The sequence below is a fragment of the Loxodonta africana genome, chromosome 9 (genome assembly GCF_030014295.1).
Source record: "Loxodonta africana isolate mLoxAfr1 chromosome 9, mLoxAfr1.hap2, whole genome shotgun sequence".
NCBI lineage: Eukaryota > Metazoa > Chordata > Mammalia > Proboscidea > Elephantidae > Loxodonta > Loxodonta africana.
This window is the reverse complement of record NC_087350.1, coordinates 48,830,703-48,843,610: the sequence shown is the minus strand read 5'-3', so window position 1 is coordinate 48,843,610 and position 12,908 is coordinate 48,830,703. Positions and strand designations below refer to the sequence as shown.

At 56.7% G+C, this 12,908-nt stretch overlaps 1 protein-coding gene across 3 annotated transcripts in view; it reads left to right on the top strand.

Moving 5' to 3' along the window:
- LMX1B (LIM homeobox transcription factor 1 beta) overlaps nucleotides 1–9,882 on the top strand; it is an 86,311-nt gene extending 76,429 nt beyond the window's left edge. Inside the window, exons 3-9 of one of the 3 annotated variants that reach the window (XM_003407727.2) lie at nucleotides 3,530–3,762; nucleotides 6,444–6,625; nucleotides 6,771–6,848; nucleotides 6,987–7,078; nucleotides 7,866–7,873; nucleotides 9,239–9,382; nucleotides 9,725–9,882. In XM_003407727.2, the coding sequence (XP_003407775.2) occupies nucleotides 3,530–3,762; nucleotides 6,444–6,625; nucleotides 6,771–6,848; nucleotides 6,987–7,078; nucleotides 7,866–7,873; nucleotides 9,239–9,382; nucleotides 9,725–9,882 (895 nt within the window). Of the gene's footprint in view, nucleotides 1–3,529; nucleotides 3,763–6,443; nucleotides 6,626–6,770; nucleotides 6,849–6,986; nucleotides 7,079–7,865; nucleotides 7,874–9,238; nucleotides 9,404–9,724 lie in introns of all 3 variants that reach the window. The other 2 variants (XM_003407726.3, XM_003407728.2) reach the window with 2 other exon arrangements.
- The last annotated feature ends 3,026 nt before the right edge of the window (nucleotides 9,883–12,908 follow it).

The following is a 12,908-nucleotide window of genomic DNA, read 5'->3' as shown; positions in this document are numbered from 1 at the left end:
CCCAAGTGTGGGAAGCAGAAACACACCCATCTTGAATCCCCAGCACAATTCTGAGGAGTGGGAACTATTATCTCCATCTTACAGATAAGGAACCTGAGACTAAAATTTGCCCAAAAGGTCACAGAGCCGGTAAGTGGCCAAGTCAGGATTGAAGTCAGGAGCTGGGCTCCAACCTCAGTACCCTCTCCTCTCTGTCAGGCCTTTCCCAATGGGCAAGGGAGGCAGAAAGCTCGGAGCCTTCCAGCTTGAGCAATTCTGCATCTCCAGTCAGGATTTGCAGCTTCCTGGAAGCATTCATGGGGGAGAGATCTGCCCCTAGCCTCATAAAGCCTGTCACAGTCCAGAACATGCCCTCTGTGCCCGCCACTTTACACCCAACAGCTTATTGCATTTTCACATTGCAAAGCAGGCAATGTTGTTGAACCTATTATACAGATAAGTAAGCTGATGCTCCAAGAGTGGAAATTATCTGCTCAGTACCAGCCAGCGAGTGGCAGAACCAGGCATTGAGCTCTAAGCCACGTCACCTCCTGTGGCTCAACTTTTTCAATGGCTGGTTCTGGGAAGTTGGGAGGAACTGAGGAAGGGGATGAGGGCTCGCAGAGAGGTGGGAACCCTGCCGTGCCCCTAACTCCTCCCACCCCCACAGTTAGCAGCTCTTACCCTGCGTGTTAGACAAAGGCAGCCCCGTAATTGGGAGTGAGTATTTCATGGCATCCCCCCCGATGTTTTATTGGGTGGAGAGATGCTTGGAGACCAAACTGATGGCACATTCCGTTTACAAAGCACGGGCGGTTTGTTTTATTTCCCGAGTTTTTGCAATCTAGATAACAGATGATGCCCCGAGTGGCTGGCGCTGCCTCCATAATGGCGGCACAGAGCCCTTGGAGAAGTATTAATAATAGATTGTGTTGATGAGTTTGGAGAAAGTAGCAATCGACCCCCTGCTGCGAAGGCATTAGTGCGGCTGTTACTGTTGCTAGTGCAGCCTGCACAGTGGTGGCGGTGGCGGCTGCAAATGCGGGTCACCCACCCTGCCACAATCCCTCCTGCCACCACACCCCCCCAGCCTGAGAAGGCTTCCTTGCCGGGTGCGATGATCCTGGCCCTGGGACCCCAGCCCCTCCATGCTGGCACAGAGATGCAGCCATGCACTGCCCACTCACTGGCTACAGAGGCTGCAGACTCAGTGAAGCCCCTAGGTCAGGAGGTAGAGGGTGCGGAGGGGACAGAGCGATAGCGGGGACAGGATAGGGCAGGAGCGTCCTGCATGTCAGAGAGCAGGTTCTGCACACCTGGGCTCCTTCCCCAGCCCAATTCCTTAGGGCCTGAGAACCAGAATGGGCCTCCGCCCAAGGCTGCCATGGACAGTTGGGCAAGTGGTACTCTGCACAAGGGTGCCGAGCCAAAGGGCCACATAGGAGCTGAAATCCAGCCCACATTCTGCTCGTGGAGCCATGCACTCTGGTGCAAGATGAGTAGCCTGGAGGAAGGGTGCCTTTTCTAGTTTTGACAAAGGCGCCGTATGGCCTAAAGCTCTTCCTTGCCTGGAACACAGCGCCTGGGCAGAGCCTTCCGCCTGCCCGTCCTGGCCTGAGCTTGGCTGTGCCCAGCCTACCCCAGCCTTCACTTACCTGCTTGGTGAACACTCACTGAGGCTTCCTTAAGGACTAGGTGGAGCCAGGTCCCACCTTATGGAACCCCAGTGGAGTTGGGGCTGACAGGGACATTCGTTACCACTCCAGTGTGATACTCACTCACTGAGTTACATGCTCATGTCATTGAATCCTGACAACAGCCCTTTGAGGGAGGTCCTGCTGACATCCCCACTTTATAGCAGAGGGAACTGAGACCAGAGGGAAGCTCAGGGGAGCATAGAGGAGGTGCCTGCCCCAGACTGGGGCATCAGTGAAGACTTCCCAGAGGAGGTGGCATTGGAGTTGGGCCTTACAGGATGAGTAGGAGCCTGCCGGGTAGAATAGAGGTGAGTGGGAGGGGTCACTGGGGGTGTCCCCAAGCTGAGTGCTCTTGCCCACGCCAGGGTGGCAGACAGAGCTCAGGCTGGCCCTGTCCCTCGCTCCCCTCCAGCTCGCTGTAGGCGGCACTGATGGTAGCCCCGGGAAGGGAGGCAGGCTGAGTGCCTTGCGTTTATGGCCGTTTCTGTTCCAGAACCGATTAGGAGAGAATTGCAGCTGTAATCTGTGCCCGTGATGGTGGGCCATAAAGAGGGATGGGATGTGCGCAGCACTCCCAAGGTGGCGCCCGCAGACGTGGCCCAGGGACTCCGGGAATGAAAAATGGTTTTAATTCCCTCCCAGCAGCAATAATTTGATTCTTCATAAATTTTTCCATCAAAGTGTTGTTGAGGCTGAGTTCCCACAGAGCAGGGCACGTGACGAGGGTAGAAGGGCTGGGAGGAGTGGTCAACAGGCCTGGGTAGAGGAGGGGCCCCACTGCCCAGACCTGCCTGCCCACGCTGGCCAGAAGCACGTGCAGACCCCATCCAGCTTTGTCTCAGAGATGGAACCACTGTGTCATGGAGGAACCAGATCAGATCCAGGCTGTGGAGTTGGCTCCATCGTTTACTACTCATGTGACCTTGAGCAAGTGACCCTGCCTTCCAGCGCCTCAGTTTCCTCATCTCTAAAATGGAATTAATAACCATTCTTGTCTTATAGGGCTGTTGCAAGGATTAAATTAGTTTCTGCACATAAAATGCTTAGAATAGTGGCTGGCATGAGGTCCATGGTCAGTGAATGTCTGTTGGCAGATATGCCCAGACTGAAACAGAGGGGTAAGTAGGCATTAGCCAAGACAAGAAGTGGAGAAAGGACACATCAGAAGGTTATCATGATGGTGCTTTGGAGAAAATGAAGGCTATTCCATGGAGCCACAGCCTGAGGGAGCAGAGAATTATAAGAGAAGGGCATTGAGTACCAGGCTCGGGAGCTTAGGTAGTCTCCTAAGGGCACTAGGGAGCCATGGAAGAGTTTAGAGCAGGGAAGCAGCATGATAAGATATGTGTTTTAGGAAGATCCCTCTGGTTTCTGTGTGGATTTGGGTTGGAGGGGGCAAGACTGGGGGCCAGGAGCTCAGGGAGGAGAGGAGGAACCCAGAGTTGGTAGGTTGGACAGGGCTGGGAATTGCTTAGATGTGGGAGTGAGGACATGGGAGGAACAGGGAGGAGACTGAGCAGACCTGAGAGTGGGGGTAGATAGAACCTGTGGCCTGCCTGTCCTCCTCAGGGTGGAGATCAGCCTGGCCCCCTGGGAAGGTTAAGGCTGACCCTGCACACTGCCCTCTAGTGGCCACTGTGTCCGAGCAGGAAGGATCCTGGAACAGTCATAGGACTTTGAACCAGAGGAGCAGGGCTGCAGGGCCCTCCCATTCTCTTGCTCCTTACCTAGAGAGGGCCCCTCTTAGTTGTGCTGAGGGTCAGGGTGGCAGGAGGAAGAGGCCCTTAATAGGCAGTGACCTCTGAAAGGGAGCCCTGAATCCAACCCAACACTCCGACTCTGTGCACCCACAGGCTCTTCGCAGCCAAGTGCAGCGGCTGCATGGAGAAGATTGCACCCACTGAATTCGTGATGCGGGCGCTGGAATGCGTGTATCACCTGGGCTGCTTCTGCTGCTGCGTGTGTGAGCGGCAGCTACGCAAGGGCGATGAGTTTGTGCTCAAAGAGGGCCAGCTACTGTGCAAGGGTGACTACGAGAAGGAGAAGGACCTGCTCAGCTCCATAAGCCCCGACGAGTCTGACTCCGGTGAGCCCTGGTCTGGAGCTGGGGTGCAGGCAGCGGGGAGGGCGGCCTGGTAAGGCACTGCAGAGGGGCATCCCAGCCAGAGCAGGCCTCCTCCTGACCCCATGACTTGAGCTACACACAGACACACGTACTATATACATGCACATGTGTTCACTAGGGTGTTCACATATACATATGCACACATGCAGGTGCACATGGACACTAGTGGGCACACAACCACAAACACACAAAATGTACCCACAGACATCACCATCTGGGGCACACATGCCTGTGCACCTATACATACACATGACCATAAATACACAGACATACATAAAACGTACGTTTGGTACATACATAAAATGTATGTTTGGATACCCATACCCAGGAGTATATATACATGTACACACATGTGTGTAGACATGTGCTCATATACCTAAGCACATAAAAGCCTGCACCCAGGTATCCACACTTGCATGTACACATACCCAGACATGCATATATGTACACATATAGACCAGCACAAACATGCATCATGTACCTACGTAAGTGGCTGCACACATGCGTGCACACACACCCTGCTCTCTGGCCCACCATCCTCACCCTCTCTTTTCCTTAATGTGGTCGCACTATGGCACAGCACAGCAGGAGTCTTTACCAGTGCCAGGACATGGGCTGGTGATGTCTGATGTGTCCTCCCCTCCTTGGCCCCCCAGGGCCTTCAGCAGTGAGGAGCAGACAGCCCTGAGCTATTCCCTCCCTCTTGGCTGGGTAGGGGGCCTGGAGCCCTCTGTGGTAGAGGGAAAGACCGTACTTCCTCGGGTGAGGGCAACTTTTCTCTGGCTCCCAAAAGAACTCATTTAGGGTCATTTTGGCAGGAAGGATGAGGCCAGCCAGGAATGAGTCTTAAGGAGGGATAGGCTGGGAAGGTGGCCGATGTCCTTGTCGTTCCTGGGAGCAGTGGGGAAGGACTTGCGCCAGAAGTGTGGAGAGGAAATGCCCTGGTCTGCTGGGCCCTACGAGGTGACTTAAGGTCTCAAAATCACAGGAGCCCACTCCTGGCTCAACCTGAGGAGGGACTTTGTCACTGTCAGGGCCCTTGGTAGAGGTAGTGAGCTCCTCATCCACCTGTACACCCCTGAGCAGGCCACCACTGTGGCCAGGCCTGTGGCTGCCTGGGCTCCTGTGGGAGAGCAGAGACTGCCCAGGCGTGGTGGCCCCTTCATACCAGGCCTACCCTGGGGACCGAGGGGGGATCCCAGAGAGGGGAGGCCTGCCCCTCCACAGGGGATCATGCTCTGAGGGAGACCCCACAGGGCCTGAGGAAGGGGACCACCAGTTTAGACGAGGGGCAGCAGGAGGCACAGCAGAGGGTGGGGTGGAGAGGCTCTGCCATCCATCCCCAGCAGGCATCTCTGAGACCCAGCACTCTAGGCACAGAAGTGACAGTGTGCATAGTAGGGTGGGCGTGTCTCTGGGTGCATGCAGGTGTATCTGCTTCTGTGTGCACCTGTGTGCCTGCTCAGATGTGTACATGCTGGTGTGTCCCTGCTTGTGAGCACGGGCCTGTGTGTATGTGTGAATATATCCATGAGCTGTGTGTGCCTGGGCCTTTGTGGGCACACATGCCAATCTGTAGGTGTGTGCGCTGGTGGGTGAGTGTGCATGTGTGTGTGTGTGCACACTTTGGTCAGGAATACTCTGTGAGTACATCTGGCATGTATGTCTTTGCCTGTCAATTTTTAGTCCCTGGAACCTTGAGGGAAGGAGACTCCTTGGGTTCTCTGCTCAGGGCCCTAAACCCTAGTGTTTGGCTGGCACTGGGCTAGTGGTCCATTTCCCCAGGCCCTGTGGCTTTTCTCTAAGGCTGGTATCCTGGGCTGGGGTCTCCAGGGTACCAGAGGGCAGCAGGATAAAGTGGGTCCAAGACAAGATGGGTCAGGGTAAGCCTAGGGTTGGAATAAGGCTCCAGATGCCGGCATCTCTCCTCAGGGGATCTGTTGGCAGGATGAGGCCAGCAGACCTGCCCACGTGTGTGAGCCCATGTGTATCCATACACGGCAGCATGGGCACAACCAACAGTGTGCATCTGTGTATATGTGCTGGTGTCTGTACCTGCCCTCCACGGGACCTGTGTTTCTGTTCTCCTGAATGTGTGTGCAGCAGCTGCCGTGCCTGCGTGCATGTGTGTCTGCATGTGTGGTTATCCTTTGCACACAGTAGTGGCCTGCTCAGGGACAGACGGGTGGATAGGGAGCTTACTACAGTGACAAAGCCCTTCCTCAGGTTGAGCCATGGCCTGCCTCCCTTGACTTTGGGACCCTAAGTCACCCTGAAAGGCCTGGCAAACAGGGGCATCTTCTCTGCATGCTCCTGGCTAGAGTATGTCCCTGTGTGCCTGCATGTGTGGTCAGTAGAGCAGGCCTGGGGGCCTTGGGCCAGGGTGAGGAAGTGAGGGCTGTATGCTGGGGATGGGGTCACACAGATGCAAGGCAGGGGACAGCAGATGAGGGACCAGAAGAGGCAGGGCCTGTGGGCCAGGGGAAAGAGGCAGACTTTATCTTGAGGGTACTGGGGAGCCATGGCAGGTGTCAGCAGGAGGTGCTGGGATCCCATCAGGCAGCAATTGCTTAAGGGTACAAGGCTGGGACCTGGGACTGCCTCTTGGTCCCCCCTGACAGGCCAGGTTGTGTCCCCCACAGTGAAGAGCGAGGACGAGGATGGAGACATGAAGCCGGCCAAGGGGCAGGGCAGCCAGAGCAAGGGCAGCGGGGATGACGGGAAGGACCCGCGGAGGCCCAAGCGGCCGCGGACCATCCTTACCACGCAGCAGCGAAGAGCCTTCAAGGCCTCCTTTGAGGTCTCCTCCAAGCCCTGCAGAAAGGTGAGGGGCAGCTGGGATGGGGTGGAGCCATGCAGAGGGCAGAGACATCCCTCTACCTCCCCACCCACCCCCCAGTTCCCCTCCTCCATCACTTCTCAGCTGCTGCCCCTGCTGGGCCTGACTTGTCTGTCTCCCTCCTGGCCAGGTCCGAGAGACGCTGGCGGCAGAGACGGGCCTCAGCGTGCGTGTGGTCCAGGTCTGGTTTCAGAACCAAAGAGCAAAGGTGAGAGGCCTTTTTCTGCCACACCCCGACTGGCTCTGGGCAGGGGTGGGAGTAGAGAGGGCAGGGCAACAGGCAAGGGGGGCAGGGTTGGGTGGGACAGGGAATGTCTTGGGGTCATAAACTGTACTGCCCTCCCAGATGAAGAAGTTGGCGCGGCGACACCAGCAGCAGCAGGAGCAGCAGAACTCCCAGCGGCTGGGCCAAGGTGAGCTGGGGCTGGGGCTCAGCCTGTGCCCCCAGGGCCAGGGACAAAGGCACTCCAGGCTCAGAGTCTCCTGTGACAATATTTCCAAGAAATCTTCTACCAGGGATATTTACAGCCTGGGGAACTTCTGCCTTGGATCCGGCTGAGATCAATGAAGTAGGGAAGTGGTGGGAACCACAAGGAGAAGGGATGGCCAGGTGGGTGGCTGGAGGGGTGGCAGAATTTCTGCAATCAAGAGAGCAACAGTTTACATGCTTGGCATTCAGCATACTCTGTCTCATTTAATTCTCAATAGATTCCTGCAAGGAAGGATATTGCCATAGCCCATTTCACAGATGAGGAGACTGAGGCTCAGTGAGATTAAGGGACTTGTCCAGGATCACTCAGCTAGTAAGGGGCAAAGCCAGGCCTCCACCCCAAGTGTGGGCTCCAAAGCCTGTGCTTTAAACATAATACTACCTTGCTGCTCACAGTCAAATTCAGTGGAAGCCTGCAAGAGACATCTCCAAGTTTGTTAGGGTGTCAGGGAGTCCAGGGTGAGCTCCTGCTGGGTGGTGAGGGGCCAGTTGAAGGGGAAGGGGCCAGGCACCCTCAACACTGGGCTTTGCCCAAATGCTTTTACCACATCAGAATCCAGTCCAGGGCTGGTCTCCCTGGTCCCGTGGGGGCGTGGAGTCAAGGGGCTCTGGCTACCCTTCTCACAGCCCCCAAGGCCTTGAAGGGAGGGGTGAAGGGAGCTCCCTGGGACTGCCGAAGTGGGGTGGGTGCCCCAAAACTGCCTGTTCCCAGGTGAGATGGGGACTCCTGGGCAGAGGCCAGGGCCACTGGTGGGCAGCCCCTTCTACACAGGACTGGGGGGTCAGGCCAGAGCCCAGGCTGGGCCCAGGGCCTCTGAGTGCATGACCTTGGAGTCCAGTTCTCCCTCCCTCTCTGTACACTCTCCTGGGACAGTCTATCCTCTGTCTCACCCTCTCGTGTTACCAGCTGCCTCCTTGACACCGCCTCCCCAGGAATGTTCCTCAAACTCATCGCGGCCCACACCATACTCCACACTCTGACCACGCTGCCACGTGTGCACAACACCCTCTGCCCCTCCTCCCTCTTAGTACATGGAGCCACCAGCCACCCAGTCGCCCAAGCCAGGAACCCAGGGGACAGCTCTGATCCTTGTGCCCTGCACTCACCATGCCTGATCCATCACCAAGTTGAACCAATGGCTTCCTGTCCAGTGTCCCTCAAGCCCCTCCTCCTCTGTCTTCCCCTACAACTGTCTGGATCCAGACCCCAGCCCCTCTCCCATAGCCTCCTCCTCACTGGTTGCTGACTTCAGCTCTCCTTTCTCCCAGTATTTCTCCATGGTCTCCGCTGCTGAGACCCTCCCCTGGCTGCCAACAGTCTCGAGGGTAAACCCCCACTCAGCCGGCCCACCTCAGACTGCATATATGAGCGGCATCTATCTCCAACATGGGCCTTCTCTGGCCCTTACACCCCAGACTTCCTGATCCTATGGGGCTCCCTCTCTTCTTGTGTCTTTGCTCCTGCTGCCCCTCAGCACAAATGCTGCCCCCAGCTCAGAGCCTGTTGAACCCCTGTTCTTTAAGTCACATGGGCGGTGGGGGCCTCTTCCTCCAGGAAGACTTCCAGGACCCTCTTGGCCCGGCTTAGGGCCCTGCTTGGTGTGCCCAGATTCGGACAGCTGATCACTACACCCACTTGTGGAATCATTTTTACCTGCTTTGGGCTCTGCCTCTCCCTTGGGCCATGAGCTCCCCGAGGACAGGGCCATTGGAGAAAAGAAGGAGGGGAGAGGTAGGCTGTTTGTGGAGAAAAGAAGGAGGGGAGAGGTGGGCTGTTTGGCCTCTGATGAACAGATTCTGGAAGAGGAGCTGAAGTATGTGCCTGGGTGAAGGGACTGGAGGGTCAGATGTGTGGGCTTAGTGACCCTTTGGGCCCTATAAGGCTGGAGGCAACCTCAGCCAGGGAGGGGTCCCTGGGGTAGTCGGGAGGAGGTCCAAGGGACTGCAGCAGGCACCCTGGACTGTGGGGTCAGTGTGGAGTTGATAGGGAGGTTGGGGGTACTTCTGCAGTGATCAGGGGTCTTTGGGGTGCATCTATGGAGGCTCCATGGAGAGCTGCCAGGATGGGGCAGCTCAGGCCAGTCAGTGAAAATGTGCTGCGTCCCCAGAGGTCCTGTCCAGCCGCATGGAGGGCATGATGGCCTCCTACACGCCGCTGGCCCCACCGCAGCAGCAAATCGTGGCCATGGAGCAGAGCCCCTACGGCAGCAGCGATCCCTTCCAGCAGGGCCTCACGCCGCCCCAAATGCCAGGTGACCACATGAACCCCTATGGTAAGCCGCCCTGCCCCCTGCCACCCCCAGTACTGCCCCTGCCACCCTACCTTGCCGGGGAGGCCAGGGCAGGCCTGGAGCCACGCTAACCACCTCCCGCCTCAGGGCCCAGGCAGGCCTGGCCAACACAGCCCCCCCGCCTCCTTCTGATGGGGAGGCACCCTTGAGGGCCCTACCACGGCCCCCGGCCTCTCTGGTCAGATGCTGGTGGACAGGTCATTTTGTCCCTCCCTGGCCTCCGGCCACGCAGCCTGCAAGACAGATAGGGCCCCCAGGAGCCCCAGGTGGCACTCTGGTCCTGAAGCCCCATCTGCCCCCCAGGGAACGACTCCATCTTCCACGACATCGACAGTGATACCTCCTTAACCAGCCTCAGCGACTGCTTCCTCGGCTCCTCAGACGTGGGCTCCCTGCAGGCCCGCGTGGGGAACCCCATCGACCGCCTCTACTCCATGCAGAGTTCGTACTTCGCCTCCTGAGGGCCAGCCGGGCCGCACGGACGCTTGGGCCAGGGCCTGGGGGACAGCGGGCCCCAGTAGCCAGCCTTGCCCTCCTGGCCCGCCACCCGCACAGACTCTACAGACAGCCATACGGTGCCCTCCCCTTGGCCGGCGGGGCCTGGCTGAAGCGCCACTGGGCACAGCCGGACAGGAAGATGGGCACAGCCTGGGCAGGGGCTGTGTCCAGCCCAGAGAGACCTTGTCACCCCCAGGGACCCAGAGCTCTCAGACAGCCACTCACCTCCCAACCCCACATCGGCCTCCATCACCTCCTTTGCCCTCCCCATCTCTTTTTGGGAAGCTTAAATTCTATTTTTTTAAATGTCTTCTCTGTGTCCAGCTAGCCGCATGGTCAGGCCTAGGCCGAGGCAGTGCCCTCCTCGCATGTCCAGGGCGATGATATGTGGCGCGGTGCCTGTACCTGTGAGAAGTGAATGTGCCTGTGCGTCCTGGGCTGGTGTCCCAACTCACTGCTCAGAAGAAGGGGGAAACCGGGCCTGGTGGACCTGCCAGGCCCACCACGGCTCTACCCTGAAGGGGGTGTCCCCAGGGATGCTGGAGGGTGTTAGACTGAGCCTAGGCAGATACCAAGGAACAGAGACACACATGCCAACACATGCACACTTAAAGGCATGCCCACAAACACATAAACAGATACAGAGAAATGCTCTGCAGGTCTGCCCCATCCATGTCAGGAAGGAGAAATGAGACCAGGGTCAGAGAGGGGAGGCCAGATAGGGACAGGGACCCTCTTCTGGTAGCAATTGGAGTGGGAGGAAGGAAGGACGGGAGGAAGGGGTGAGGATGGGGTGATGTCAGAACACCCCAGCGGACCCAGATGTGTCCCAGATTCAGCCCAGATAGGGGCCACCTGGGTAGGCAGGGCAGCCCCAGACCCAACCAATTGCAGGGTAGAGACTGAGCCCCAGGTAGAATCAGGCCAAATAACAGAACCTCCAGGTGGAAGGAACCTTAAAAGTTACCTGCTTGGCACTCCATCTGATGTTTGGCCTCTGCCCAAGCCACCTCTGCCTCTGCTTGTATACCTCTGATGATGCGGAGCTCACTACTTTAGTGGGCCCCAAGTCTGCTGCTTTTTCATCCTGGTTGCACCTCTGCCTTTTCCGGCCCTGAGTCCTCACTTCTCTAAGCCAGGCTTTTCCAGCTTCTCTAGCTCTTCTTAAAACTGTACCACCAGATGAGCTCCAGTGTTCCCTCTAACGGTGTGGAATAGCTCAACCCAATCTTCCCGCTGACGATAGGCAGCCAAAAGTGGCAGCCCATCACCTCTCCTGCATCTGGTGCTCTGCCTCTGTTCATGTGGCCCAGGATCCAGTGCTTGTGCCACATGACCTTGGAAACTCACCTGTCCTTCTGTAACTGAATCCCCCTGGCCCTCACACACATGACAGCTAAGTCATATCTTTCTTCTGAGTGTCCAAAAAAACCAAAACCAAACCCATTGCCACTGAGTCGATGCCGACTCATAGCGACCCTATAGGACAGAGCAGAACCGCCCCGTTGGGTTTCTAAGGAGCAGCTGATGGTTTCAAACTGCCAACCATTTGGTTAGCAGCCAAGTTCTTAAAAAAAAAAAAAAAAATTTTTTTTTTTTTACTTCCTTAGACCCAAGAGCAGGACCTGGACTTTTTTTCTTGTTACGTTTCAACTTATTTGACTCAATCCAGCCTGTAGAGTCTCCTAGCATTCCAGCTTTGTGACTACTGGTTTGCTCTCCCTCCTAAGCACACCTGCCAGTGTGAGGAGTCGGCCCCATGGGTCTCACCAAGGCCTGGGTGGGCAAGATGTGGGGCAGGACTGGACTGTGGGGCCTCTTGCTATGTGGTCCTCTTTGGGTGGTGCCTCCTGGCTACCCTTCCAGCCCACTTGCCCATAGACGCTGTGCAGAACCTTGCCAGACGCCCTGCTGGAAGCCAGCTAGGCTACAGCAACACCAGCCTTCGATCTGCTCAAAAAAGGAGGTGAGGTAAGGCTGATGGGTCCTGTTCTCAGTGAGCCCATGCTGACCCCTGGTGATCACTGTGTCCTCTTCCAGGTGCTCACAATCCTGCCTTTAATTCTACAGTCCAGGCCTAGGCTACCACCCAACCTTTGAGCAAATATCAATAGCGGGTGTATCTCCTCCTTTGGGCCCCTCTGCCCGGCCTACTCTAGGATCCTCAAAGTTCACCAGACTGCTAATGGTTTTGTTCCTCTGTCCACTGGGGAGAATCAGTTCCTCTAGAGCATCCTGCCGCCCTTACAGTATCCTCGCCCATCCCAGGCTTCTGCACTCACCCTTCTCAAGCTCATCACCAGGCAGCGCTGGCAGAAGGGAAGCTGTGGGCAACATCACCCCTCAGGTCTGAGCAGCCAGCCTGGCCTTTCTGTGCTCTTCCTGTTCCAAACAGAGCTTCAAAAAAGTTCTCACACCTTGGTCCTTCTGCCAGCCTCACTCACCTGGGGCCTGTGCCATCTCTTGGTCCTGTGCCACTGCTGGTCCTTTGGGCAGCCACACTGGCTTGAGAGATGCTCCTCTTTCTCTTTTGCACATGTACAGTGAATCATGTACACAGTAGATCCAGGGGGAGATACCCCAGCACCCAGGAGGCCTGGCCCTTCTCTCCCAGTCTCTTTAAGTTGGAAGGAACCTCAAGAAAGAGTCACCTAGTCCAACTCCCTTGTTGAACAACCTGACCAGGAGAGGAGAAGGGACCTGCCCAATCTCACAGCAAGTTAGTGACCAAGCTGAGGCTGAGACCAAGAACATTAGGCCTGCCTCATCATCCTCCTTGTCTTCAAGATGATCTCCAGCTCGGGAGGCATGACTTGTTCATAGTAAACTCTTGCCAGCTCTTGTGGTCACCACTTCCTGCTCTCAGGTGTCACAAAGTCTAGCCCTCCTGAGTCTACCCCAGGCTCTGTCCCCTCCATATGCTGATGATACTAGGAGCTGGTACAGCGACACTCATGTTTATGACCCTCAGACTGTCAAAGCCAGAAGG